At 41.6% G+C, this 24,648-nt stretch overlaps 1 protein-coding gene across 3 annotated transcripts; it reads right to left on the minus strand.

Annotated features, from left to right (window-relative positions):
* Positions 1-146: 146 nt before the first annotated feature.
* On the minus strand, positions 147-15,599 carry lamp2 (lysosomal-associated membrane protein 2). 3 transcript variants are annotated; one of them, XM_014211751.2, is made up of 9 exons: positions 15,426-15,599; positions 13,038-13,153; positions 10,382-10,592; positions 10,104-10,265; positions 8,478-8,671; positions 8,164-8,283; positions 7,803-7,857; positions 7,427-7,597; positions 147-1,839 (listed from the first exon to the last, which is right to left on the minus strand). In XM_014211751.2, the coding sequence occupies exons 1-9, from the start codon at positions 15,553-15,555 to the stop codon at positions 1,697-1,699; spliced, it is 1,302 nt and encodes a 433-aa protein (XP_014067226.1). In that variant the 5' UTR covers positions 15,556-15,599; the 3' UTR covers positions 147-1,696.
* Between the last annotated feature and the right edge of the window lie 9,049 nt (positions 15,600-24,648).

The raw sequence follows: 24,648 nt of genomic DNA on the forward strand, positions 1-24,648 counted from the left end.
CTGCCAGGGCTAGTTTTACAACTGTACAAACACACACACACACACAGAGAGAATGCCAGTCACGAGTGATGTCCTTGTAGTTTAACAAGCGCAATAAAAGGAAATGAGAACACCAACGGTGGTTAATGAAAGAGTCAGCAAATTGCTACAAAACAGGAAAGCAACTTTATTTAAATGTTTCCCTCAACTTTAGTTCAACGAGCTTACATCATTTCACATTCTTCATCAGATAGACAGACTTGGTTATGAGGGGAATAGTAGTGCAACAAAAAGGCACAAAACCACATCTTAGAGGCAAAATTAACCAGGATCTTTATAATCATAAGTATTGGTACAAAACATAAGTTCACACCGAATAATGAGCATGATACAAGAACAGTAAGGAAATATCATCCTTGGTCAAACACACTGAATTAATTTGACTGTTTTACAAAAAAATGTGGCTGTTAATTTACCCGCTCTGAGATGGGGAGGTTCAGAAAGGAGTCTCCTTCCTGTCCAAGCTTTGGTCATAAAATAATTTGTCAAAAACATTAATTCTTATACTTCATATTATGAGGTCTGGGTCGTGTTCAGAAGGATACGCGGTAGCAAAAAGGTTAGCAACAGAATTTTTTATTTTTTTATTGTTGAGGCAGTACCTCACGGTTCATGAAGTTTCAAAACATTCTCCCTACTGAACATGACCCAGTTCTTGTAGTAGATTTCTTAACTGGGCTATTTCTGATACCAGACCCAAGACTATGCCGCCATCCTCCTTTCCCTGAGGGGACTTAACATTAGTGAAAATACAAACATCAAAATCACATTTACGCAACTGCTCCAAATGCTGGTTAGTAGCTATGTGTCTTTGTAAAGTTAGTGTCCCTTTCATTGAGTCATGGCTAGAAAAGAACACGCCCTGTCAAATGTATCTAAATTTCCTAACCTTAACCTAATTCTCCTAACCTGCTGTGTAAGTTCTCCTAACCTGCCATGAAAAGTCAAATCTGACAAAAGCTGTATCCATTCTAGTCAAAACCCTTTTATTGTACTACGACTAGGAGAAGATAAGTGCAGGGGGTACAATCACAATTAAGAATCTGCTCATTTAATGAGGGAATTCACAAAAATAATGGCATTTCTAATTCTGCAAAGATTTACCAATGGATACTTAGATATAACAACATTGGCTCTAAATTTTAATGCGCTTTCAATGTTCAGTATAATTTGACATCTCTATTCATCAAAAATGAACATTCATTCTATACAAGAGAGCAATTAAAATGTACACAAATATAATACAGGATAAACAGAACAGTGAGAGAAAACAGCCACATTCATATGAACTTCTGGGAATAAACAACTGATGCCCTGTTATTAAGGAGGAGCCATGATACTCCATGCAATTTACATCCAAACACACTTGGTGTAATACCACTGATCTTTTTGACAGGTTTTGTTGCTTGATGATTTCAGTCATATGAAAAAGGACAGTCAACTTTCAAAAGTACTGTTGGGTAGGGTGAGAATTAGGGTAGGAGTCTGAAAAGGAAATTTGCTGGGGGTAACATCAAGGAAAGACCCATGGGAAATGGAAAGAAACATTTGGATGCCATAGAAGCTTTGGGGATGGGGAGGCAACAGGGAAAATGTTGTGGGGGCTTGGAGGATGTGAGGGAATGGGTAGAGGCAAAAGCAGCTGTGATTGGTTGGATTACACAGACTGGTAGCCAGTGCGACTCTTCCTCCGGCCAATCAGGTAAGAGATAAGCACAAGGATGATTAGGAAGCTGAGGGCCACGCCCACAGCAATGGGCACCAGAAAGCTCAAATCAGAGTCCATGAAGCACTCCACGGCTGCCACAGAGAAGAGACAGAGAAGAAGGGTTAGCAATGATAGCATGCTAGTGATTAGTCAGCAGAAAAGACAAGAGGAGAGAACAGGATTTGGAAGAAATTAGAATTTTTAAAAAGCAGCAAGTTCAGAACCAAGACATATTCATCGGGGTCCATCAGAGCATGGGCAGTGATTGCAATTAGGAAAACATTTGGTCATCAGCCGTCTATAGTCAACCATGTGATATGAGGAATATAAGATGTGTCAATCAAAATCAATCAATTCTAATTACACACAGCTGTTACATGCCAAATGTTAACGGAGAAAAGCTAACACAGCCTCTTCTCCAAGTCATTGTTTCATGAGAAAGAGCTTTCCATCCGGAGAATTCCACCATTAAGTTAACTCTGCACAGTATATTAGTCAAATTAAATCAATAATTATCCCGATGACCGAAGTTAAAGCCTCAGCATAGTGAGGATCATTTAGAAGTGCTCATAGCCAGTGCCCTGGTTTCGCTTTCTTCCAATGAAATAGGCGACCAACACAATGAGGACCAGTAAAGTCAAGGCAACCCCGACCGCTATAGGAACAAGCCAGCTCTCTGTCGTATCATCTTGGCAATCCTCCGCTGGGTGACAGTAAAGAAGGTGGGCATGAAGGGGGGGGGGGGGGGGGGGGGGGGGGGTTGCAGGGTGGAAGAAAGGTAAAACATCAAAATGGTGAATGCATGGTCAATCATACAGAGATGCTTCTCAGTCAAGAATAGTTGGGAAACAAAGGAGGGATTTACTAAAATGTCCGGGGGACCAATTTCATTGTAAAATATTAAAATGGTCCACGCCAGTTTATGCACAATTTCCATTCCCATTTATTACAGCTAAAAGCCTATTGAAAAGGAATTCAAAAATTAACATTGTTCAGCACCACACAGAAGAAAAGATAATGTACAGTTTAAAAAACATTATGAACATCTTGCTTTTCCATGACAGACTGACCAGGTGAATCCAGATTAAAAGTATGATCCTTATTGATGTCACTTGTTAAATCCACTTCAACCAATCAGTGTAGATGAAAGGAGACAGGTTAAATAAGTATTTAAGCCTTGAGACATCGATTGTGTATGTGTGCCATTCAGAGGGTGAATGGGAATGACAAAATATTTAAGTGCCTTTGAACAGGGTATGGTAGTAGGTGCCAGGCGCACCGGATTGTGTCAAGAACTGCAACACCGCTGGGTTAAGACACAACAGTTTCCCGTGTGTATCAAGAACGGTCCACCACCCAAAGGACATCCAGCCAACTTGACCAACTGTGGGAAGCATTGGAGTCAACATGGGCCAGCATCCCTGTGGAACGCTTTCGACACCTTGTTGAGTCAGTCCATGCCCCGACGAATTGAGGCTGTTAAGGTAAAAATATTAGGAAGGTGTTCAATGCATCTTAATTTGAAGAATGGTCTGTCCTGTGATTTCCCGTTTATTAACCTGTCTGGGCTAGGGGGCAGTATTTTCACGGCCGGATGAAAAACATACCCAATTTAAACAGGTTACTACTCTGGCCCAGAAACTAGAATATGCATATTATTAGTAGATTTGGATAGAAAATACTGAAGTTTCTAAAACTGTTTGAATGGTGTCTGTGAGTATAACAGAACTCATATGGCAGGCAAAAACCTAAGAAAAAGTCAACCAGGAAGTGGAGGATCTGAGAATTGTAGTTCTTTCTAGTCCCTTTCAAAACTACAGTATCCGTGGGGTTACGTTGCACTTCCTAAGGCTTCCATTGGCTGTCTAAAGCCTTCAGAAAGTGGTTTGAGCATTCTCCTGTCACTGGGCAGCTAATAGGAGCTCAGTTTCTGAGTGGACTGCCTGGCAACAAAGGGATTGGATATGCGCGGTCACGTTGTTCCTTCTTTTTCTCCTTGAATGAATACGCTATTGTCCGGTTGGAATATTATCGCAATTTTACATTAAAAATACCATAAAGATTAATTTTAAACAGCGTTTGACATGCTTCTAAGTACAGTAATGGAACATTTTGACTTTGGTTCCGCGCTCGCGAGTTATTCCTTTGGATAAGTGATCTGTACGCACGAACAAAACGGAGGTATTTGGACATAAATATGGATTATTTGGAACAAAAACATTTCTTGTGGAAGTAGCAATCCTGGGAGTACATTCTGACGAAGATCAGCAAAGAGAATATTTATAATACTAATTCTGAGTTTAGGTTGCCCCGAACTTTGGCGGGTGTCTGAATAGCTCCACGTGATGGCTGAGCTATGTACTCAGAATATTGAAAAATGTGCTTTCTCCGTAAAAGCTATTTTAAAATCTGACACAGCGGTTGCATCCAGGGGTAGTCTATCTATAATTCTTTAAATAATTGTTATATATTTTGTCAACGTTTGAGTATTTTTGTAAATTTATGTGCACATTCACCGGACGTTTTGGTGGGAATACATTTTCTGAACATCACGCGCCAATGTAAAATGCTGTTTTTGGATATAAATATGAACTTTATCAAACAAAACATACATGTATTGTGTAACAATGTCCTAGGAGTGTCATCTGATGAAGATCGTCAAAGGTTAGTGCTTCATTTAGCTGTGTTTTGGGTTTTATTGACACATGTCCTTGCTTGAAAAATGTCTGTGTGATTATTTTTGTCTATGTACTCTCCTAACATCAGCTAATGTTTTGCTTTCGCTGTAAAGCCTTTTTGAAATCGGACAATGTGGTTACATCAAGGAGAAGTGTATCTTTAAAATGGTGTAAAATAGTTGTATGTTTGAGAAATTGAATTATGACGTTGTTTTTGAATTTTCCGCCCTGATATTTCACTGGCTGTGTCCTGCACTAGCGTCCCACCTAGCCCATAGAAGTTAACATGCTGCTTTATGAATTCATAAACTAGGAAAAAAAAAAAGAGCCAAATAATCCTATTCATTAATGTAAATGTAATCAAACCTGATTTAATCTCAAAATGGAGCTGCTTCGTTGAGCAAAGCACAAAATGGTCAATCATAACAGTTGATCATATCAAGTGAATGAAAATTGGGTATAGTAAATGTTTTCAAAATTGTATTTTAGAATTGATTGTATACACGGCCAAGAAAAAAAATACAATTTTAAAACCAAAGTAACAAACAGAATTTGTACAAAAGCAGTCAATTTTCCAAGACAACACACTGGAATGTAAAGCAATAATCAATAAGAATATATTTGAAAAGGAAAAAAAAGCTAATCATTCACATATACAGCACCTTAAATGTTTTGGGGTTGACTGATTGATCAACAGAAATTAAAGGCAGCAATCAAATTTCTCCATGTCTCATGCAGACCACCTCACTACGACAAAGCGATAATACACAGCAACTAACCATTTTCACCTGTCCTTCTAACAGTACAACAATATACACATGTACTGCATATCCTGTGGACAATAATCCTTTCTCCTACTCTATCGATTGGTGAAACTTACAAGCGGTCAACTGGGCAGGGTTAGAGTCAAATCCATTTCATAATAAGTCAATTCAGGAAGTAAACTGAAATTATAATTCCAATTTTCCTCATGAAAAAGCTGCGAGGCAAATTGGAATTAGAATTTCTTAATTGGCTTAATTGAAATGGAATAGACCCCAGCCCTGTTCACAAGTGCCCCCTTACTAACTGGCAGCAAGAGCAACACCGCAGCAACGGCTATAATATAAACAGGTAACATTGCAGCACACATTTTGAATTTATGTCAAACTTAAAGAACAATTTAGTGCATTTAAATGTAAAAAAAAAAAATAAAAAAAAAAAAATAACCATCTGCGAAGAATAGGTTTGAATGACAGCAAATAACCAGAGCTATCCCTTTTTTAAACCTAATGCCAACATTTAATGACAGGAGGGGTTGTGTTTTACCTTTCTTTTCAGGTTTGTTTTTTACATCCTCAAACTTGGCATGGACTTTTCAAAGTTAATTAAACACTTGGTAGATTTCACACTACACAATGTGAGCCAGTCAGTCAAAGTCAAAGACAGACTGACATTGGTGGCAACCATATGTCAAGTACTGCTGTGCGTGAATATAAACGACAGATGCCTTGTTTTGTCAAATCAACTTAGAGACGGAACTATATGCCAGTAATAGCACCTTTTCTTTTTACCCGAGTTGCGGCCACACATTTGTCAAAAAGTCACATTTCCAAGTTCAAACTACTGACTGACTAGGGGATGATCAGTAATGAGCTGTAAGAACGAGGAGCGCAAAGCAGCAGACCTTTATCCTGGTTAGTTAGTAAGAGTTCCTGAGCCAAATCAACAAAGCTACTCAATGATGTCTCATTGAGCCGCGAGGCAAATGTGCAATGTTCAAGTCTGTCAAAGTGTTACGCTGCTACGATGAATTGTGAGGATGAATAAAACCACAAAAGAAAGGTTGAACTAAAATGTACACAAAAATTCAATAAGAACATAAAGAAAACAAAAAAAGGAATGCCGGAGGGAGGGAGCAAGTGCATGATTCATAGTGAAAAGGGCACAGCCCCCAATTGTCACAGGTCCTCGTGAAAATGTGCAAACTGTAGCACAAGCACTTTAAACTGGTGTTTCTATGAAATGTGCTACTTCATAAAAAGCGTCCCTATCCTGAATGAGAATCCTCCAGCAAGTAATACAAGGAATGTCAGATGCAATCACTGAGAATTTTCAATAAATATGGCCTTTACTGGTTCCAAAGGATTCAACAAATTGCACTGGCTAAAACAGAGGGCAAATAATCCTGCACTTGCTCCTTTACAACGGAGAAGAAAAAAAAAGATTAAGCAAATCAAACAAAACAGAAATCACAAACAAATAACAGTCGAACCTGGTCCTGGAGAGCATTTTGAGTCTTCAGATTTACCTGAATAAAGCTACTCATGACTGAGCCTAAGCAAAGCTATTCTAAGCTCAAGTCTACAACTAAGCAAAGCGAGACTAAGCTCAAGTCTACACCTAAGCAAAGCTAGACTAAGCTCAAGTCTAAGAGCAGCTCTTAAGAGTGGCTGAAGTAAGGAGATGATAGTCTGACTATTCCAGTTGTACAAGTCAGTCGTCAATTGAAAGACTGCACTGAGAGCCAGGACCAGGCTTTGGGACCGCCACCCCACACAAGGATCAACCTGTGTTCTTGATTAATTATCACAGATTGCTTTTTAGAGGGTCTGATATCCCACATAGGTCTTCCTACGACCAATCACGTAAGCAATCACTACAATGAGAATCAAGCCGGCCAGGGCGGCACCAACAATGATTGGGATTAAGATGCTGGTGTCATCCAGTGAACATTCATGGGCTGCAGACGAGAGAGAGAATCAATGAGCACAACTTGGAACATATCTTCTCATGATCATTTGGTTGTTAATCAGTTTTAAAAAGGTCAGAAGCATGACCTCAAATACTTACCGTTTCACCAAACTGGACATATTCTACTGAAGCCCATAATGGTTATTACAGTCTATGTCTCAGTTTCAAGCATGTTAGCTGCATTTGGCTCTAGTAACCCTAGTAAGCTGTAGCATACCACTAACATAAGGGTAATGATGCAAATTCACCATCTCAGAAAGTCACCTACCTGTAGCGAATTCGCCTTTGTTGACTTCGAAGGGCTGGACACGAAGCTCGAACGTGTAGAGAGTGAGCGTGTCGGTGACGTTTAAGGTCTGCTCCTTGTTGCACATGTAGGAGCTGCCTACCGCCGCCGCCCAAATGGACATGTTGTTATTGACTGCAATGACGGGATCCCCTGGACATAAACACAGAGTGAGCAAAGCTCTAATATGCATTGCATGTACTGTGCAGGTCGAGTGTGTAATGTATACTGTTTATTTATTTTAAAGCCGCACTGTTTCCAAGAAAAATGGCACCATTGGGAGAATAAAGTTGATCCTATCCTAACATCCAATTAGGGACTTTGTTTCTGAAGGGGTTTGTAGTGCATTGCTGCTTACCAGTGGCTGGTTTCACTGTGACCTTCAGAGCGTGCAGGTGGAACTTCTTGCCATCCTGTAATGTGCAAGGAAACACTTATCAGCTTGACTGAAACAGACCTTATTCTGTATTTGTCCAACTGTCTACATGCTACATTTAAATTTAAGTCATTTAGCAGACGCTCTTATCCAGAGCGACTTATATTAGTGAATGCATTCATTTCATGCATTTTTTTTTTTGTACTGGCCCCCCGTGGGAATAGAACCCACAACCCTGGCGTTACAAACACCATGCTCTACCAACTGAGCCACAATGCAGACGACCAGGATAATACCGGCCTTGGTTTCAGATTTTTTTACGTGTCTGGCTTCGTCGCCTTACGTTGCTGAACGTGAACATGATGGTGATTGTATCCGATGTCAATATGAGATCGCTGCTGTTGGCCCCACAGGCTCCGCCCACTTCAGTTATATTGGGCACCAGGTTGATGGTCTCCTCTTTCTAATAAAGGGGAAAACACAGATCGGTAAACAACACTAACATACTAGCAACAAAGACCTATCTTCATAGACAACAAAATCATGTTCTCTGACAAACATATCTGAAACTTCTCCATTGAACAGACTATTGCATGCTAAAATAAGAAAACATCAAAAGGGCCTACTTTACAATCGCTATCCTACTTGTATACATACGTCTCCTTGCTTGTAACCAATCTGTAGGCCGAAGGTGGCCATCAGGCAGGCTGTGCTGTTGACGTCGGGTGCGATGCTGTACTTTCCAGTAGTGGGCGTGGGCAGTGTAGGGGTAGAAGTGGGGGCAGCTGTGCTGGTAACGGTCGTGGTGGGCGCCACAGTGGTGGAGGTCATGTCAGCGGAGCATACGGTGTCTTGTATAGGGAAAACAGAGAACCTATTAAGTTCAGAGAACCAACAGGGTTGGGATCATTTCCATTACAGGAAGTAAACTGAATTTCAGTTCACTTCCTGAATTGACCACTTCCTGAATTGACCCTTTTTAATTGGAATTGACCTCAACCCTGGAGAAAACACAGTAAAATAGTTTGACATACAGTGCAATCGGAAAGTACTCAGACCCCTTGACTTTTCCCACATTTTGTTACGTTACAGCCTTATTCAAAAATGAAAAATCAAAAACTGTTGTTTTTTTTTTAGACAATTTTGCAAATAACACATTTACAGAAGTATTCAGACCCTTACTCAGTACTTTGTTGAAGCACCTTTGGCAGCAATTACAGCCTCGAGTCTTCTTGGGTATGACACTACAAGCTTGGCACACATGTATTTGGGGAGTTTATCCCACTGTTCTCTGATAGATCCTCTCAAGCTCTGTCCGGTTGGATGGGGAGTGCCGCTGCACAGCTATTTTCAGGCTGGGCCAATCAAGGACTTTCAGAAACTTGTCCCGAAGCCATCAAACCAGATTTCCTCCAGACGTGACGCTTGGCATTCAGGCCAAAGAGTTCAATCTTCGTTTTATCAGACCAGATAATCTTGTTTCTCATGTTCTGAGAGTCCTTTAGGTGCATCTTGGCAAACTCAAAGCAGGCTGTCATGTGCCTTATATTGAGGAGTGGCTTCCGTCTGGCCACTCTACCATAAAGGCCTGATTGGTGGAGTGCTGCAGAGATGGGAGAACCTTCAAGAAGGACAACCATCTCCACAGAAGAACTCAGGAGCTCTGTCAGTGACCATCAGGTTCTTGATCATCTCCCTGACCAATGCCCTTCTCCCCCGATTGCTGTTAGAGCTGGCTGCCTAGACTAGGAAGTCTTGGTGGAGCCAATCTTCTTTCATTTAAGAATGATGGAGGCCACTGCGTTCTTGGGGACCTTCAATGCGGCAGACAATTTTTTGTACCCTTCCCCAGATCTGTGCATCGACAAAATCCTGTCTCTGAGCTCTACGGCCAATTCCTTCGACCTCATGGCTTAGTTTTTGCTCTGACATGCACTGCCAACTGTGGGACCGTATATAGACAGGTGTGTGTCTTTCCAAATCATGTCCAATCAATTGAATTTACCACAGGTCGACTCCAATCAAGTTGTAGAAACATCAAGGATGATCAATGGAAACAGGATGCACCTGAGCTCAATTTCGAGTCTCATAGCAAAGGGTCTGAATACTTAGGTAAATAAGGTATATGTTTTTATATTTAATACATTTCCAAAAACCTGTTATTTTATCTACTTTAGAATTAACTAAATGTGGAAAAAGTTGAGGGGACTGAATATTTTCCGAATGCACTGTATTATTGTGGCACAGTTGATCTTACAATGGCCTGATGCTCGTACTACCTACCGGTGTCACTTTTGCTGCCGTTAATCACAAACGCCTGTAGAGCAACATCATACAGTGTCTGAATGACAGACTCTACTGTCAGGACATTTTCACTCTTGCAGGAGTAGTAGGTGTCCACACTCACGTTGGTGATAATTGACTTCACCGTCACAAACTTGGTTTCTAAAACCAAGAAGGATTGTCAAATATCAGCATGTGTCATATCAACTACAGTACCAAATTGGTATATCGTGAATTAACAGTATCATGACATGGCTGTGTAGTCACTCGTTTGTTACCTTTTGATGTAGAGTTGGGGAAGACGCTTGAGTCATTGAGATTGTAGGAGAAGACAATGGTATCTACTTGGTAGGTTTTGTTCTTTTTAGTGAATTCCACTGTCCAACTGTGCCCGTGTCCAAAACTAAGTTTCAATGTCGATGTTGTGTTATCGCAGGTGCTCCCTTCGGTTGTCACATTTTCAGGCAGTACAAAAATAACAGTTTCATTCTGAAAGGAGACGAATATATTGGACAGTCATTAAAATATGGATTCCCTTTTATCATTTCCCGCCAAGTACTTCCTCAGGAACAGTGCCATTTCGCATGGTTGCATCATGACAAAATAGTACAGTTGACATAACATAAGTGTGTCCATTTTAATGATGGATTAGCAGGGGGGGGAAAACGAAATATTTAATGTTCTGGGACAACGGGTGGGTCTAATCCTGATTGGTTAAAACCGCCTTCCTGCCGGTGTCTATTCCACAAGTTACCACTGGCTAAATCTATGAAGGTAAAATGTCTATTTACTCTGTTCCATCTGACTGCGCAATCCAATGTCTCATCAGCCAGCCAAGCAATTTATAAACTTGGTCTCTACTATAAAAAGCATAGACATAATCTAACATTTCTTCTAAACTACCGTAATTTCCGGACTATTAAGCGCACCTGAATATAAGCCGCACCCACTGAATTTAAAAAAAAAGTATTATTTTGAACATAAATAAGCCGCACATGTCTATAAGCCGCAGGTGCCTACCGGTACATTGAAACAAATGAACTTTACACAGGCTTTAACGAAACACGGTTGTAACAAAAATAAATAGACTTTAACGAAACACGGCGTGTAACAAAAAAACAAAAATGAGCAGTAAACAGTAGGCTACCAAGAAAGTCATTGGTCACCATCTTCCTCCTCCTGTGCACTGAAACCATCTCCTTCGGTGTCAGAGTTGAATAGCCTCAGAATTGCTTCAGCCGATATCCGATCGTTTTCATTGTCGCTCTCGTCACTTTCATCCGGAGGCAAATCCCCCGCTGAGCCATCTTCAACATGCAGCAGTCCAGCCTTTTGAAACCCGTTGATGATAGTGGATTTTTTGACAATGCTCCACGCCGTCAGGACCCACTGGCAGACTTGACCATAAGTTGCTCTTCGCATGCGGCCCGTTTTAGTGAAGGATTTCTTCCCACTTGTCAATCCAAGCCTCCCGCTGAACACAGAGTGCCACCTTAAATGCACGATTTATACTGATGTCGAGTGGCTGCAAATACTTTGTTGTACCCCCAGGAATCAGGGTGACAAAAGGACTACCGTAATCAGAATGATGGAAAGTTTGAGAGCGCTCGATTTAATCTAAACAGTAAACAAAAAAGTTGTTTGACCTTAACCCGTTCGGCAATTTCATTGGTCTAATGAAAGCTTCATGCCGCCAAAAAACTGAGCACGTCACAGAATGTGTTTTTTTGGGAAAAAAATTTGAAAGCGGGAAAAATCCATATATTATCCGCGTCATTGTTTAAACCTCGAAGTTCAAAGCGTGGGGAAAAAGTTGTGGCTTATAGTCCGGAAATTACGGTAACAGTTTTCAACAGAGATTTGTATAAACCTTACTGTCCGTCTCTGACATTTGCAACATTGAATTTGAATATTGAAACAATCTCCACCTGTCTCATAGTAATGAACGTGGGAGTCGGGACGAGACAGACAGGCAGCGTTTCACAGCCGGTTGAAATTATGAATCAGCTGGCATCATTTTTATGGATATATAACAAGAAATGTCAACCGAAAATGGATAAAATGAAATGCAGCTAGTTTGCAGTCTTGCCAGCTTCAGTTGAAAGTGATTGTAATAGCTGTGTTGGCTAGCTCCTATGAACAACTGTGTCTTGACGAGTGAGCAAATTTTCCATGCCAGGCAAAACCACTCCTCATTAGCTCAGTGTTATGGATGTATCCAAATAAATGTCAATAGAAAACAGCTTAAACAAATGCAAATACAGCTACTTTGCTGTTATTCTGGCTGCTTTTTGAAATGACTAAGTTCGCTATAGTTGGCTAGCTAGCAAGCAAGCGATAAGAATGTTGCCAGCCAGTATGACAATGGAACATTTAGAATGAACGACTGGGTCGGGCCCATAGACACAGAACAAAAAGACTGAACGACTGGGTCACGTCTCGGTCACGTCTCTAGCAACCGAACGACCAGCCGGCTTGGGTAGCAATCCTAGATTTGTGCAGGGACTATATCTTGTGGGTGGATGAAATAGTATTAATAAATTCATCAAAATAACATTTAATGAAAATATGCCAATCATTATTTTAATACATTGCTAAGAGCCTAACAACACATACCAATATATCCTCCAAACACTGGCTCCGAGGGCATTTTCACCTAATTAGTCTTTTTTATTGCTTGGGACAATAACTTTGACAAACCCTGGTGGAACAAGACAAGCCATGACAATTACAGGATAAACCACTGAACAGACAGAAGACTTTTCCTCGCAGTTACTCCCTCTTGTTCCCTCCGTGATTATATTAAGAACTATATTTGTCAAAGTAGACGCTCAACTCAAAACTTATTAAGCAGAGTGACAAATCATTTCAAGAGTTATTTATAGGCCTAGGTATATTAACATGCAGAAAAACATTTAAAGAGTAAATACACACCTTATTTACACCAACTTCATATGTGACTGAAAAGTTGACCATCAAATTAGCATAGAGGCATAATTTGTTCTCCGTGTTGTTGACTGACACTTCAGTCCCATGTGATAGATGGAGTTCTGAAATAGAAATCAACATCCATTTTCTTGATTTGTTATGAGGCAGAATGTTGGGGGACTCCTGAAAACAAACACCATTTCAATAAATTCACAGTAAACACACATCTTACCAGCATAGGTAGCCTAACATGAGTTTTAGTTATTTTCTACTTGCGTTTTATAAATACCCAATGGATTCAAATTCTTGTAAAACTCCGAGTGGGGAACACACCATAGGCTAACAATTTCCAAACCTTCATTGTTGTTAAAGTGTTCATCATCTGATCAATCTCACATGGAACTAAATGGGCCCGGTTTCCCGATAGCGACGGAACTTAGGTTTACAGTTGTTTTAAAGAGGCATCGTTCCTACCACACAGAGAGAATGTTTGAAGTGTTAATCTTAGTTTAACATTAGAGTTACCCCACAAAACTGATGACAGATCAGCTCCTAGAACAATATTAGCCCCTATGGCTGCAAATATTGAAGGGGCTTATTATGCTTAGGCTTCCCAACAATAATGCACTAAATTATAGATTGGGCAGATCACTGCACACATGTTACACCATCATGAAATGCATTGAGGCAAAATAGTTAGACAGTAGCCTATTGGCAAAATAGAACTCAATTGATTGAAAAAATATATATAAGGCCCATGTGGACTTTTTTTTTTTTTTTTTTACATTTATTAAACCTTTAACTAGGCAAGTCAGTTTAATGCAGTCATCTCAGTTTTTATTTGAAGTATATTTCCATCCTTTACTTGATTGTAACAATTGTAAAGACTTTGGCAACTTTGTATTTGCAGTCAATTTCGTTCTGAAGTTATCAGCAGTCAGTCAGAGCGATAAATATTTTGCTTCTATGTTTAGCAGAGATAATCTATGAATAATGTGACATGGAAGGACAAAAAAGCTCTAACTATGCACTAAGCTGTTCTAGTGGTCTGAAGCAGTCAGTTAATAACAAGCGTTTCCAAATGTAACTTTAGTACGGATTATTTTGGGAAACAGCTGAGATTTAACGATGCTCCTACAAAAGGTTCTAACAATGAACTATGCCTTAAGATACTTTTGTGAAACCGGCCCTGGTAGGTTATCACGAGTGACCCTGTGGCCTGTCACCCTGAGTGACTTGATATCAGAGGCCTTAGCATGCAACAGAGGACTGGGGCCATTTCTCAACTGAAAACATTCAAATTAAAATGGAAAAAATTGCAAGGGGAAAAAAACCTATTAGGATTCTGACTTGAATATCAAGTGAGTCCTGGCAACACCATGGCAGGAGGCCAAAACCTATACAGGCTATAAAAAAAAAAAAGATATGCATTGGCTCAATGTGCAAATTCCTTCTATCAATCATAACAAGGGGATTGGTTTATAGACAGCAACTGCTATAGCAATCACTTAGGTAACTGTGCAGGTTTAAAATGTTACTGCAGCTGTTTTACAATTACATAACAAAAGGTCAATCAGCAGATACTTGGTCACGAGACAACTTCCTGATCAACGCGCAAGGGCATATATCATAAATAAGATACAGCTAACGTTACTGAAGTGAGAATGCTTAATGTAAATTTAGCTAAGATTTTGGATTGAACTGGATTTACAACAGTATAGTAACGCTAACGTTATCTAGCTGGTATATTACATATTGATACCTAAGCAAATGTGTGACTAGTAGCTACCTAGCAAACTACGAGTTGTGAACCTATTTCAGTCATCGAAAGTTAAACATGTTCCAAATGAACAGGGCGAATGAAGCTGGTCGATGTTGTCGTTGACATGTTTGCTAACGACACATAAGGACGATACTGCTAACTAAGCCAAATGAAAGACAATGCCAAACATTACTTGGTGTTTAAGAGGCAGGTGTTATTTTCCCTGTCCACCCAGAAGTCCTTTCTGTAACATGACCTGTCAACTAAGACAAAACCGATATTAAACCCACAACTAACGTTAGCATGACAGGTCAACAGTGCCATAAACTTAATGTCTTAGATTGAGTCTTTGATTGCCGGTAGTGAAATTCACATGAGTAAGTGTTACCTTTTCATTTATTTGTTGAGTTAAACTTAACTACAGTTAATGTTTGATAGAAAACTAGCTAACTAGCCGAGCTAGCTACTGGCGCAGCAAAGAAATAACGTAGCTAGCTAACGTTAGCTCAAGCAATATGGCTGAAGACAGGCCTAACCCGAAGTGACGGAGCACCGAAAGTTTCCTCTTATGACTTACAACATTACCAAAAAAATGACACAAAGCAGTATTTCGCTCAATTCTGTAAACATACCATTTCCAAGAGCCAGGAACAAAATCAAAAACGCACAGCGAAACATGATAACTTGGTAGCCAAAAGACTTGTTCAGGAAGCGACAACAGCTTACGACTTCAGCTACCTTCCAAGTGCAACTCGAGCGCATCGTCTCGTCACCAATACAAAAAAAAAAAAAGTACTTCCGCGTCACGGGATTTCGGAACAATAAAATAAAAGTCCCCCGCGTAATAGTAAAAAAGTGTCCTTAATCTGTATTTATCTATGATATATGAAAAATAATTTTCTAATCATCAACAATGATAAATATTTGTTCATATTTAAGTGAAATGTGCATTAAATGTGGGTTTAAAAACATGTTCCAAGGTCAAATAAATGCTCCCAATGCAATACACTGTATATGAAATACATATTGGTTTACAGATAGAAAACTATTCTTGGTGCCGAAGTAAAAGATGGGTTGGGATTACTCACCAGAGTCTATAAAATCTATATATGGTGTTATTTCATGGGGGACTCCAATCTAAATACCCAGCAACACCTTCTACTCAACCCACTCCATAGCCCCCAATGCAATACATTGTAGGTCTTTAAATTACATATTGAGAGAAAAAAGGTATTCTATGAACCGATGTAAAATGTATTATGCCGATGTACACTACCATTCAAAAGTCTGGGGTCACTTAGAAATGTCCTTGTTTTTGAAAGAAGCAAATTTTTTGTCCATTAAAATAACAAATTAATCAGAAATACAGTGTAGACATTGTTCATGTTGTAAATGACTATTGTAGCTGAAACAGTTGATATTTAATGGAATATCTACATAGGCGTACAGAGGGCCATTATCAGCAACCATCACGCCTGTGTTCCAATGGCACGTTGTGTTAGCTAATACACATTTAGCATTTTAAAAGGCTAATTGATCATTAGAAAACCCTTTTGCAATTATGTTAGCAGAGCTGAAAACTGTTGTACTGATTAAAGAAGCAATAAAACTGTCCTTCTTTAGACTAGTTGAGTATCTGGAGCATCAGCGGGTTTGATTACAAGGCTCAAAATGGCCACAAACAAAGAACTTTCTTCTGAAACTCATCAGTCTATTCTTGTTTTGAGAAATGGAGGCTATTCCATGCAAGAAATTGCCAAGAAACTGAAGATTTCATACAACGCTGTGTACTACTCCCTTCACAGAACAGTGCAAACTGGCTCTAACCAGACTAGAAAGAGTGGTAGGCCCCGGTGCACAACTGAGCAAGAGGACAAGTACATTAGAGTGTCTAGTTTGAGAAACAGACGCCTCAAAAGTCCTCAACTGGCAGCTTCATTAAATAGTACCCGCAAAACACCAGTCTCAACGTCAACAGTGAAGAGGCGACTCCGGGACGCTGGCCTTCTAGGCAGGGTTCCTCTGTCCAGTGTCTGTTCTTTTGCCCATCTTTTTATTGGCCAGTCTGAGATATGGCTTTTTTTTCCAACCCTGCCTGGAAGGCACCTCTTCACTGTGATTTTAATGGACAATTTCCTTTTGCTTTACTTAAAAAAAAATATATATATTAAAAAAGGACATTTCTAAGTGACCCCCAAACTTTTGAACGGTAGTGTATGTGCTGCCCCTCTTCCCTGATTCTATGCTGGGCATGCAATATCAAGTGTGCCTCTATTTAGTGTTGTCTCAAACAAATGATCCATAGCCTATAGGCCTAGGCTATATGAAATGCATGCTCGGAGAAGCACAGGACAAAGTTATATTTAGAATAAAATATACTTCCTTATTTTGCGCTGCTGGGATGGTGTAAATAAAACTATCCAAACATTAGCCCTGGCATGCCCTGCTCTTGATGATGTAAACCTTTTTGTGGTGCCTAACCTATCACGACTCAGGATATGACCCAGATGCAGACACGGGAGGCGGATAGTACAGGTCCCAGATTTATTACAAACACGGGGCAGGCAAAGGGCATGTCGAGGGCAGGCAGATGTTCGTGATCAGGTCAGAGTCAGGCAGGTACAGGACGGCAGGCAGGCTCGGGGTCAGGGCAGGCAGAATGGTCAGAACCGGGAGAAACAGGAGACAAAGGGCTGTGAGACATAGGTTTAATCCTAGACACATGAAAAGTGGGATGTATACAGAGGGTAGGGCCAACAGAAGACAAACAGCAGAGGGGCTAAGGATCTTGGAGATGGGGAAAGGGCTGATAAAACGGGGGAGGGGGGGGGGGGGACAGTTTGCGGGACTCTACCTGGAGGGGCAGATCCCAACTGGACAGCCATACCCTCTGCCCGAGATGATAACGGGGGGCCAGGGTCTGGTGGCGGTCCACTTGTCGTCAATACCTGGAGGTGGTCTTGAGAAGAGCCGACCGGGCTCTCTTCCAGGTACAGCGACAGCGGTGGACAAACATCTGGGCTGAGGGTATGCTTACCTTCCTCTTGCAACGGGAAGAGCGGGGCGAGAGACCAGTGGCTGAGCAAGGGAGGGTGTTGTGGGCGTACTCTACCCACAAAAGCTGGCTCCAGGTGGTGGGATTGGCAAAGACCAGGCAGCGAAGAGTCATCTCCGGTTCTTGATTGGCCCGCTCTGACTGGCCGTTAGACTGAGGGTGGAACCCGGAGAACAGGCTGGCCGACGACCCAATGAGCGTGCAGAACGCCCTCCAGAACTGACGAGAACTAAGGACCCGGGTCGGAGAGCATGTCCTCTGGAAGTCCATGGATCCGGAAGATGTGCTGCACCATGAGCTGGGCCGCCTCCTTGGCTGAGGGTAGCTTGGGGAGAGGGAAGTGGGCGGCTTTGGAAAACCGGTCCACCACGGTAAGGATAACCGTGTTGCCATCAGATGGGGGAGACCAGTGACAAAGTCCAGGGATATGTGACCAGGGACGGGAAGGGGTTGAAGGAGGCCAGCTGGAGCTGGCAAAGGAGTCTTATTCTGGTCACACACGGTGCAGGTGGCGACAAACGCGGAGATGTCAGTAACCAAGGTGGGCCACCAAAAACGTTGTCGTACAAAAGGCCAGGCTCCGATGGGAGCGAGGCTGGCAGGCCAGTCGAGAGGAATGAGCCCATTCCAGAACCGAGAATGGATAGAGTCTGGGACAAACATCTCGTTAGCCGCCCCCCCGAGGTGCAGATATATTCCAGGTTTTTGTGATCTGTCCATACTATGAATGGGTGTTCCGTCCCCTCTAACTAGTGCCTTTATGTGGGGTTGAGACGATGAGAGAAGAAAGCGCAAGAATGCAGCTTTTGGTCTTGGGCTGAACGCTGGGACAGGGCAGCTCCCACTCCGACGTCCGAAGCGTCGACCTCCACCACAAACTGCCGGGACGGATTAGGATGGGGGCGGTAGTGAATTAGTGTTTGAGGTCCAAGAACGCCTGGTATGCAGCTGGAGACCATGTAAATGGGACCTTGGGAGAGGTGAGTGATGACATGGGGGAAGCCCGAGTGTTGTAGCCCCGGAAGAACCGGTGGTAGAAATTGGCGAACCCCAGGAAGTGTTGCAGCTGCACTCGAGGTGGGTTGCGGCCAATCCACCACCACTCTCACCTTTTCAAGATCCATCTGGATGTTGCCTGCAGCTATGATGTACCCCAGATGGTGGAGCGATGGAATTCACATTTTTCCGCTTTGACGTACAGCTGGTTCTCCAGAAGACGCTGGAGGACTTGTCTGACATGGAGGACATGTTCTTGAGCCGAGTGGGAAAACACGAGGATGTCATCAAGGTAGATGAATACGAACCGGTTCAACATGTCCTGGAGAACGTCATTGACCAGGGCCTGGAACACAGCAGGAGCGTTGGTCAGTCCGAAATACATCACCAGGTATTCGTAGTGCCCGCTAGCCATGTTAAAGGCAGTCTTCCACTCACCCCCTTTCCGGAGGTCCATCTTGGAGAAGATAGTAGCCCCCTGGAGAGGCTCGAAAGCCAAGGCGATGAGTGGTAACTCCTTGTGTCTTCCAATGGTGGCTCCCTGGGAGGAGACGGTGTAGCGGAGCTGGTAAGAGTCTGCTGGGTCAATCATGGCCTGTTCGTACAATCACGACTCAGGATATGACCCAGATACAGACATGGGAGGAGGATAGTATAGTTCTCAGATTATTTATTAGAAACACGGGGCAAGCAAATGGCAGGACAAGGGCAGGCAGAGGCTTGTGAGAATCAGGACAGCAGGCAGGCTCGGGGTCAGGGCAGGCAGAATGGTCAGAACCGGGAAAAACTAGGAAACAGAACTAGAGCAAGAGGAAGACGGGAAAGACCACTGGTAAGACCTGACAAAGACAAGACGAACTGGCAACAGACAAACAGAGAACACAGGTATAAATACACAGGGGATAATGGGAAGATGAGTGACACCTGTAGGGGGAGTGAGACACACACAAAAACAGGTGAAACAGATCAGGGTGTGACATAACCAATGGCTGTGCACCGTGGCACTTCAGGAGGCGAAAGGCTTCTTCCAAAAATCATTTTTGATTTGTCAAAAAAAACTTTTCAATGTCCAATTGGAAAACCAATTGTCACTAGTGTCAAAAAATCTTAGGAATATGTGGGACAAGAATAGAGGTAACATTCAATGTCTTGTTAATCAGATTGAAGAACAGCTTGAGTTGACCTACCCTTATAGCCCGTCACCTATATGTTTCTTTTTTTATTTAACCTTTATTTAACTATGCAAGTCAGTTAAGAACACATTTTTATTTACAATGAGGCCTACCCTGGCCAAACCCTAACGATGCTGGGCCAATTGTGTGCTGCCCTATGGGACTCCCAATCACGGTAATGTAATGAGATAGGAGATGAGGATGACAGCACAAATGTAAGTCAGTGCAACACAGTCAAGACAAACTAATTGATACAAAAACACCAATCAAACACTGAGTGGGGAGGAGAAATGCAGCGAAATGTAAATATGGTGTTTCTATAAAACACCAAATAACAGTAAACAAGCAATTTTAGCATGTGATATCTGTGCAAATTGGTATCACTTTGATTCTATTGGCCTACCTTCCGATGTGGGCCAATTTTCAATGCAACTCAAAATCATGTCAAGTTCAAGTACATCCATTGAAAAATGGATTTAGCCTTAAAGCGGACTGTGACACATTTATACATTCTATTGCTAGAGACAACAAGGTGAAATTTAAGAAAACACTACAATCTATCACACCCTGATCTGTTTCACCTGTCTTTGTGATTGGCTCCACCCCCCTCCAGGTGTCGCCCAACCTACATTTACATTTACGTCATTTAGCAGACGCTCTTATCCAGAGCGACTTACAAATTGGTGCATTCACCTTATGATATCCAGTGGAACAACCACTTTACAATAGTACATCTATCTCTTTTTTGGGGGGGGGGGGTTTAGAAGGATTACTTTATCCTATCCCAGGTATTCCTTAAAGAGGTGGGGTTTCAGGTGTCTCCGAAAGGTGGTGATTGACTCCGCTGTCCTGGAGTCGTGAGGGAACATGTTCCACCATTGGGGTGCCAGAGCAGCGAACAGTTTTGACTGGGCTGAGCGGGAACTGTGCTTCCGCAGAGGTAGGGGGGCCAGCAAGCCCATTATCCCCTGTGTATTTATACCTGTGTTCTCTGTTTGTCTGTTGCCAGTTCGTCTTGTTTGTCAAGTCAACCAGCGTTTTTGTTCTCAGCTCCTGCTTTTCCCAGTCTGTCTTTTTCCTCGCCTTCCTGGTTTTGACCCTGACCTGACTCTGAGCCCGCCTGCCTGACCACTCCGCCTGCCCCTGAGCCTGCCTGCTGACCTGTACCTTTGCCCCACCTCTGGATTTTTGACCTCTGTCTACCCTGAGCCGGCCTGCCGTCCAGTACTGTTACCCCACCTCTGGTTTACTGACCCCTGCCTGCCTTGACCTGTCTATTGCCTGCCCCTGTTGGAATATTAAACCACTGTTCATGTGGCATTGTCTGCATCTGGGTCATAACCTTCATACCTGATACAAACAGAGAATGCAAATGAGGATCAGGTACAAAACCTATTGCCTGTAGAGAGTTTAAATGAGGGTATGCCAACTGCTCAGAGAAGACCCTCAGACTGCCAACTTAATGTGTAAAACGCACACTCACTTTTGAGGATAAAGAACCTGCTGCTGATTCTCATCCTGATGTAGCCAAGAGTTCATACAGTAGATAGAGTGTCAGTGGTGCAGCCCAATCGAATCTCAGATACCAAAGATATTGGGAATGAATACTACCAACTACAGACAGGAAGTTGTGGTAGAGGTTTATCAGATGAGGAAATCATAAGCTCTATGAAAACTGAATCAGAGAGCAGCATGTAACTGGAGAGTTTGACATCAAAATAAGCGACGATACACTGAAGTGTTTTGTCAAGTGAGGCAAATTTTGGCGGGCTCATGCTTACCACTCCAAATAATGGTATCTTTATGTTGACTCGTGATGAATGGGAAAGTGTCCATTCAGAAAGAAGTGGTACATATTTTAAAAAGTTCTCACGGGTAGGCCTATTTGCACCACCAAGAAACAGGGTCCAGAAAAGTCGTATCCGTAGCCTCTGCCTTTTTAAAAACAATAGCAGTTGTGGTGCTTGTGTGCTTGTTCTCTAAAGCAGTGTTATGAGAGGGCAATGTGAATACGCTTTTCCACAATGGCATGCAAGATGTTGTTTTACATGACTTATCAGAGAGGAAATTACTTAGTTGAAAGAAGTTAAGGTTTTAAGCTTGAATGATACAGCAGACTTCTGGAATGATGCTATATGCCTAATAATGAAATGATACTTAAATATAAATGTGTTATTTATTTAACGTCGTGGTGGGCACCAATATTGCTAATTTGATATGATATTGATACCATTTAATATCAATATGATCAAGGCATGTTGTGATATTGGTTTATTCTTCCTGTTAACCTACACTATTCTGTAATAAAGCCTACATAACTGTTCCTGCATGCAGAAGGCCCTTTCACAGCCCTTCTCACAGGCTGCTCAGCATACTTTAAAAAACATACAAAATCTAACACTAAAACAAAAACAGGCTGCTTACCATCAACTATGGATGGGGTGTGGTGTGGATGGGCTTCCCATTCTAATGAAAATGGTTAGGTAGGTTTATGCCACCAGAATACACCTGGCCCAATGGGCAATCCACAAGCAGTTGTCTGGACTTCACAGAAAAGTGAACATTCACACAGTTGCAATGTATTTTCTACAAACCGCTATGATATCAATATCAAACTGAAAAAGGTGTCACACCCTGATCTGTTTCGCTTGTCTCCACCCCCCTTCAGGTGTCGCCCATTTCCCCCATTATCCCCTGTGCATTTATACCTGTGTTTTCTGTTTGTCTGTTGCCAGTTTTTCTTGTCTCGTCAAGCCTACCGTACTCCTGTTTCTCGTTAGTTCCTGTTATATAGTTCTCCCGGTTTTGACCATTCTGCCTGCCCTGCCCTGGATTACTGACCTCTGCCTGCCCTTGACCTGTCGTTTGCCTGCTCCGTTTTTGTAACTAAATATTTAATATTTCGAACTGTCTGCATCTGGGTCTTATCCTGAGGTCTGATAAAAGGCAACTGATATCGATATATAGATTTTCCATATCGGTGCCCATCACTAATATCATTAATTTATTCAATGAGGGATTGAAATTACTGAATGTAGATATCATAGAGTGTGTTAGACCATACATTTTTTGCCTAAACATTTCATAAAATGGGGGACTGACATGAATGAATGTATCCTAGAGTGTGTTTGAACCATGAATTTTAACTGACTCATTTTGTAAAATTGGTGACTGAAATGACTGTACCTATAGCCTGGTTGATATTCATTACATTTAAATTGTAAATAAATTACATTTTTGCTTTGACTTAAAGTTTTGCCATGTGTTTGTTTTTGAGTGTTGATAGTTTAGTGTGAATATAGGCATTGCCTTCAGGACCATGGATATCACCGGACCATTTGAAGGTGGTTTCTACAGACCGTACTGAGTACTCCCACCCACACTTTTATTTCTGCACATAGAATATATATTTTTCTATACAAGCCAATATGAAATGTATAGGCATACAATGTATTGCATTGGGACCAATGGAGTAGAAAGTGTTGCCGGGTATTTAAACCTCAGTCCCCCATGAAATAACACAATATATAGATTCTACAGACCCTACTGAGTACTCCCAACACCACTTTTACATTGGCTCATAGAATAGTTTTTGATCTATAAACCAATATGTAATTTATAGGCCTAGAATGTATTGCATTGCAGTGAATGTAGTGGGTAGAGTAGAAAGTGGTGCTGGGTATTTAGACCTCAGTCCCCCATGAAATAACACCATGTCACGTCCTGACCAGTATAAGGGTTATTTGTTATTGTAGTTTGGTCAGGACGTGGCAGAGGGTATTTTGTTCATGTGGTTCGGGGTGGTGATTTATGTAGTAGGGTGTTTGATTTATTATTTCCGGGTTTAGGTCTATGTTCTATGTTTTGTATTTCTATGTTCTTTCTGGTTTGTGGTATTTCTATGTGTAGGTTAATGGGGGGGGGTTGGACTCTCAATTGGAGGCAGGTGCTTTCTCGTTGCCTCTGATTGAGAGTATGGGTAATTGTTTGGTTTGTGTTGTGGGAGATTGTTTCTTGTTTTGCCTGTGTGAGTGTGACAAGACTGTTTTGTTGTTCGTGCGTTCTTCATTTTTGTTATTTTGGTGTTCTCTTGATTTAAAATAAATAACAAGATGAGCATCCACATTCCTGCTGTGTTTTGGTCCTCTATTCCTGATGACAACCGTTACACACCATATATACAGTCGTGGCCAAAAGTTTTGAGAATGACACAAATATTAATTTTTACAAAGTTTGCTGATTCAGTGTCTTTAGATATTTTTGTCAGATGTTACTATGGAATATTGAAGTATAATTATAAGCATTTCATAAGTGTCAAAGGCTTTTATTGACAATTACATGAAGTTGATGCAAAGAGTCAATATTTGCAGTGTTGACCCTTCTTTTTCAAGACCTCTGCAATCCGCCCTGGCATGTTGTCAATTAACTTCTGGGCCACATCCTGACTGATGGCAGCCCATTCTTGCATAATCAATGCTTGGAGTTTGTCAGAATTTGAGTTTTGGTTTGTCCACCTGCCTCTTGAGGATTGACCACAAGTTCTCAATGGGATTAAGGTCTGGGGAGTTTCCTGGCCATGGACCCAAAATATTGATGTTTTGTTCCCCGAGCCACTTAGTTTTCACTTCTGCC

The sequence above is a fragment of the Salmo salar genome, chromosome 09 (assembly GCF_965601325.2).
Source record: "Salmo salar chromosome 09, fSalSal1, whole genome shotgun sequence".
NCBI classification, from domain to species: domain Eukaryota; kingdom Metazoa; phylum Chordata; class Actinopteri; order Salmoniformes; family Salmonidae; genus Salmo; species Salmo salar.